General features: G+C 39.5%; 1 protein-coding gene across 2 annotated transcripts in view; it reads right to left on the reverse strand.

Moving 5' to 3' along the window:
- Positions 1–4,408, reverse strand: part of LOC131245494 (serine/threonine-protein phosphatase 5) — a 24,241-nt gene extending 19,833 nt beyond the window's left edge. Inside the window, exons 1-2 of one of the 2 annotated variants that reach the window (XM_058244998.1) lie at positions 4,315–4,408; positions 1,515–1,683 (exon numbers count right to left, since the gene is read on the reverse strand). In XM_058244998.1, the coding sequence (XP_058100981.1) occupies positions 1,515–1,602 (88 nt within the window). In that variant the 5' untranslated portion in view covers positions 1,603–1,683; positions 4,315–4,408. The remainder of the gene's footprint in view (positions 1–1,514; positions 1,684–4,314) is intronic. The other variant, XM_058244999.1, reaches the window with a different exon arrangement.
- Between the last annotated feature and the right edge of the window lie 1,475 nt (positions 4,409–5,883).

Below are 5,883 nucleotides of genomic sequence, written 5' to 3' on the forward strand. Positions count from 1 at the left end.
CATTCACGAGCCGACACCCATTCCATTATAGAACAGTGTGACAGATCTGAGCCTTCCATCATGTTCGAAATAGTTCATCTATTTATTGCTTAAAACATTAGGCAATTCACTCCTCAAGTGAGCCACGGTTTTTTAAAAAATCTAGCTGGCCAATTTGTTTCATGTGTTGTCGACCACCTTTATGTGAAATGGCCAGATTTTTATGAAAGATGATACAAAGAGTGTAGCCTATCTGATGGAAAGCTCATTTCATATGTGTTGTATATTGGCACATGTGCCTGTGAAGAAGGGCAGGGTTCCCTCAAGCACACATCATTACCAAGAAGGTAGGACTCCGATTCCAATACAAGTGGTGAATTATGCAAACGGTTCCCCATCCCATGTAAGTTTTGAACTATTTGAAGTGGCAAATCATCCTCCTCACGTGTCATTGGGCACCAATGTACTGCAATTTAGACCATCCAAATAGGGGGTCACGTTGCAGATGGAGCACACTGATCAATAAATCTTAACCATCCAAATAGTGGCCATCAAATGAATGCTCAAAAGTAAAATAGCAAGTGGTCCAAATCCAAAGGGAAAATCAGCTGGCTATCAATCGTAGGATCATTCCACCGACCTGATTTTGGGTTTACGATCTAGCTGCAGTGGTCCCATGATTTGGAAGGCTTAAGATGAATTATAATTTATACATGACAGTAGTACAATTTCATAGTGCATGCGTATCAACATTAAGCTTTGCTGAGTATCAATTGACCCCTGGTCCCAATTAGCAATCGTTGGCCTGTCTTTTCGCCATCTCTCGTTCTCTTGATCCAAAAGTCACTCTTTCATTGCCAAAGTGCCTGGGCCTTTTCAGATCGATTAGGCCCAGGGCCAACCACGGCCTGCCACCTCTACTGGAAGATCCTAGCAATTCAACTTTTGGCATTTATTTCAGACAATGTTGTAACTTTTTTCCTTGATCGTTTATTTGTAGTCCACCAATCAAAGGTTAGCATCTTTCATAATTTGGGAGTGGGCATCTCCCATCTAATAGGACCTATCAGATCAACGTTATGAACCACCCAACCTCAGAACCCACTCGTGGAAACCAGGTGCATACACATCTTGATGCACCAAGACTAGGTGGTTTCTTGTAAAGAGCATTTCAATCGCTAGTTCAATCTTTAGCACTTGGGTCCAACGAATTATTGTAGTCAAGAAACATTAAGTAGGTTCTAACATTCAAAATACGTATGCTCAATCCACCCAATAGTAGCAGGAAGCGCGAAGTGAAGCGGCAACATATTCAAGTATGGGATGGGGAAGTCTCTCTTTCAAAATGTATTCAAGCATTAAGTAGGTAGGAAGCAAGAGCAAGAACGCAAGTGATAAGCGCGATTGGAAGCAGGAGTAGCACCTAGTTAGAAAGATTTTGCGACTCCACCCCACGCATTCAGGGGAAAAAAAAGAAGAAGCAAACAAAACACTAGAAAAAACAGATGAATAGAATAGCAAAGAGCCATGAATACCATTAAACGCTTCATTTGCAAGGAGTTTGAGTTCTTCAGCTCGTTCAGCTGATGAATTTGTAGCGTCACCCATACTGCTCATTTGCATACAACGCTTCTATCTGAAGAAAAGAGTGCTCCCAATTACATGACAACAGATTCCACAGCCTCGTCTATCTGCATGTGATTTCTCCAATAGTTTGGATGATTTTTTTTGTCAAAATAGTCACAAAAATTATTGTGGTTAACAAGCAGAGAAAAACCAAAACTAGAAATAGGATAAGCAATGCAGAAACATAAAACCCTTCTATCCCATATTAAGATTTTTTTTATATAAAAAAATAAAATAAAATTAACAACCCCCATGATTTTGTCTCTAAGGCTATGTTTGCTAACAGGACGAATCACAAATCGTATCATAAATCATAAGATTTTTTATAATTTTCTTTAAAATATGAAAATATAAGTATATCAGAAAAAAATTAAAAATTCAGCAATCATCCTTTTGCCATCAATATGCACTAAGTAATATCATGTCATGATAGTGATAAAGAATTCTTATCTTTCCTTTCTTTTGTCTTTCAATATTTTTTTCTTAAAAAACATGAGGATCCTTTAATCATCTATGTTCTTGTTGCCTTTCTTGAATGTAGAATTACATTAGAAAAGCGGCATTTGATTCTATAGACCAAGGGAAAATGATAATTTGATTTCTAACCATTATTCTACAATACATGTAAGTCAACATGATTGTAACCATCCATAAAAACATTCTAGATAAGTCAGACATCAATTTGGTGTTTCAACTAGTTAAGAAGTAAGAAATAATTATTTAAAAAAAAAAAAAAAAAGCTCTATGATTTAACATCAAAGAGAATATATATTATTTTAATATTATATATATATATATATGATTTAGTTTTTTTAAACGCTTCTTCTTTTAAAAAAAAAAAACTGTAACTGATTGTTAAAGTCCTCACCAATTTAAAAACATAAAATGAAAAGCCAAGTGAAGCTTAAAATAGAAGAAAACGAATATAATTTGAATCGTAAATCGTAGTATTCAAATCATAAAATCGTAGGATTCATATAAAAAGGGATTCAAAGGTGGGATTCAAATCGTTTTGCTTAAGATTCGACTCAACTTGTAAATCGTAGGATTTTGAAAATACTACTAAAGAAGGCGGAATTTATCAACAAAAAGACAATGCCGAAGGCTTTTTTTTCTATTTACTGCCCATAAAAAGAATATCATAAATTGTTAATTTTGCTAATGCTATGGTTTGATTGAGGACAAACAAAATTTAGCTGCACATGTAATGATTACACCTTAGCAGTAAATGTTCCTGCCGATATTTATTGTCTTCTACTAGAAATAGCGCATAGAACATAAACAGTCACTGACTAGATCTGCATATAAGACTAGGGCAGGCAATGAGCCTGTCGAGCTTGTAGACCTGATTATTGGATGGGATTGCAAGATGTTTAGGCATATGCTTGGACTTAAATGTCCAATTAATGATGGGCTGGGATATGGGAAGGACCTAGGTATGACGAATGCTGATTGCAAGCCAAAGCTCAGTTCCATGGCCCATTTATAAACGTTAAAAATCCGCACCTGGGCTTGAATTTCAGGCCCAATTCATAACAAGTCTATCACTATAGGGTCCAAACCTAACCCATATGCCCCCTAGCATGCTACACATCCGAAATAAGAGTGATGATCTAGCGCTTCAGGCTGGAATTGTCTGAAAAGGCAAATCCGCAAATCCTAACTGTAGCTGCCACTGCACATGCCAAAGACAAGCACTGCAGGCAAGACCAATATGGCATGTGAAATCTGAGCCGTTCATCAGGCAAGCCCCATCTGAACGTTGCTTCACTCGAGCATCCTTCCAGTCCACTCATCTGGTGGGCCACAAGGATACGAAAGGATGGACTGTTAAAAAGGGAAAACCAACATGGCACATTCAACACAATTGCAGCCATGTGATGACTGGGCCAAACGATTTTTTTAGGCTATGGAGAATTCAAGGGAATTAGAAACGAGGACAAACCAATTACATTTATTGGATTCATTAGAGTTGGATGGAATGAAATCTAGATCGATTAATTATGGCAACCACGTTTGGATGACCCATTTATCGTAATGGAACCGCAAAACCCAATCATGTTCTGGTTTTGTGTTTTGTGCTCTGTTTGTCTGCCCAAACACATTACTTCCGAAGGTTTTTCATGATTAAAAAAAAAAAAAAAAAACTTACTTTCGCTACAATTCGAATCCAAGAAAATGGATAGCGGCAGCACCATAATTAGAGAAATTACAGATTCGAGAGAAACTTACTGAGGCCTGATCTATCAAAAGAAGAATGTGTCTGTGGGAGAGAGAGAGAGAGAGAGAGAGAGAGAGAGAGAATCCTCCCAGTCCACTCATCTGGTGGGCCACGAGCATACAAAAGGATGGACTGTTAAAAAGGTATAACCAACAGGGCACATTCAACACAATTGCAGCCATGTGATGACTGAGCCAAACGATTTTTTTTTACGCTACGGAGAATTCAATGGGAATTCGAAACGAGGACAAAACAATTACGTTTATCGGATTCATTAGATGGAATGAAATCTAGATCGATTAATTACGGCAACCCCGTTAATGGAACCGCAAAACTCAATCAAGTTCTGGTTTTGTGCTCTGTTTTGTCTGCCCAAACACATTACTTCCGAAGCCTTTTCATGATTTAAAAAATAATAATAATAAAATAAAAAACTTGCTTTCGGCAGAACCATAATTAGAGAAATTACAGATTCGAAAGAAACTTACTGAGCTCTGATCTTCCAAAAGAAGAATGTCTGTGCGAGAGAGAGAGAGAGAGAGAGAGATGATGATGATGAGACGCTGTGGAAAGCAACTCCGATGATGAGACGCTGTGGAAAGCAACTCGGAGTTTTTCTTTGTTTTTTCTTCTTTTTTATCTCACTTCTCTTATCTTTTCTCAACCGTTTTGAGGAGAGAGATTTGGGGTTGTTGCAAATGAGTGTAGTAGTGTTTAGTGGAAAAGGGTTTTGAGGGAAGGGAGAGAAACCCTAATTCTAAAGGGGGGAATTTTTTATTTCATTTTTTTTGCCTTTTTAATTGCGGTTGGGAGGAATTCCATCATCAGACGGAAAAGAGAAAACGCGAACGCTTGCCAGACGACGCGTACTCGCGGAGTCATATGTGAGGCGTGCCTATTTGCTGACGTGGATGGAAGGATCATATTTATGAGATCAACACCGTCCATCAAGTGAATTACCCCATTTTAGTCATTAATATAAGGTATCATACAGATCCAAGACTTATGTGGGCCTCAAAATGGGAAACAGTGTAAAAAATCTTCCTATAACGTTTATATTCACGTGGTGTGGTTGATCTGGGATTCAGAATAGCGTGATCTTTGTGATTGTGCCTTCTCATTGATGATAATAGTCATATAAACGGGTTGGATAGAACAAATAAAACACGATAGGGCTCATACACTACTGACGGTAGGCATCCCATCCCAAATCTTTCTTTCGGTGTGGCCTACCTAAGCTTTGGACGGGCCCGATTTTTTTACTTAAATAGAAAAATGAGGCAGATCTCCTGATGGACGGCTTGGATCTCATGTACGTTCTCCGCCACGTAGTGCTTCGAGAGTTATAGGCACGCCCCTTATGACGGCGTAGTGAGCCCATAGCGCGGTTCGAGAGAGAGAATACACCGAGCCCCGTCGGAATCGGATGCGGTGCCCCTCGAAGAGCTTCGCTAAGGTCACACGCGCGTACGGGGCAGGTCGTGTTCACGCCACACGTGTGCCATCGTGGTACGTATGTACCACTATGTAGACGCTCTGGCCCGAGAATCAGGTTGCTCGAATTGGCAGGTGGGGCACAGATCAGAGAGAAAATGTACGGCTGAGAAAAGGTTCCTAGAGTGTTCTTAACCTGTTGACTTGTTTCTAGCATTATGGCCAGCGGACCAGATTTATTTTTGGGTGATAACATCTAAGTGAGAATTACCGACTTGATGGATGGATAAGATATTGCCCTGTCCGCGACGCTGCCACCTGTGGCCCTTACATGCGCGCGTGGGCAAATTAGGTCTCCACGTCTGTGCCGTTCAGGTAGGGATGGAATCTAGAGGATGTTCAACACAGTCGGGTTTTTGGATGTTATTAGTGAGGTCCACGGTTTGATAATCCAGACCATTGGTCCGATGGATCCTACCGTGGATGATCATGCCTTGAAATCAATGCCCTGATCACCAATCCTGGGCCTTTTTCCAGTTGAGTTGGGATTGAATGGTTAGATATACAATTTTGACAACTGGGCGATCCGTGGGCCGTCAATATAATTCTAGATTTATTTATTT

This window comes from Magnolia sinica, chromosome 5, assembly GCF_029962835.1.
Source record: "Magnolia sinica isolate HGM2019 chromosome 5, MsV1, whole genome shotgun sequence".
Taxonomy (NCBI): domain Eukaryota; kingdom Viridiplantae; phylum Streptophyta; class Magnoliopsida; order Magnoliales; family Magnoliaceae; genus Magnolia; species Magnolia sinica.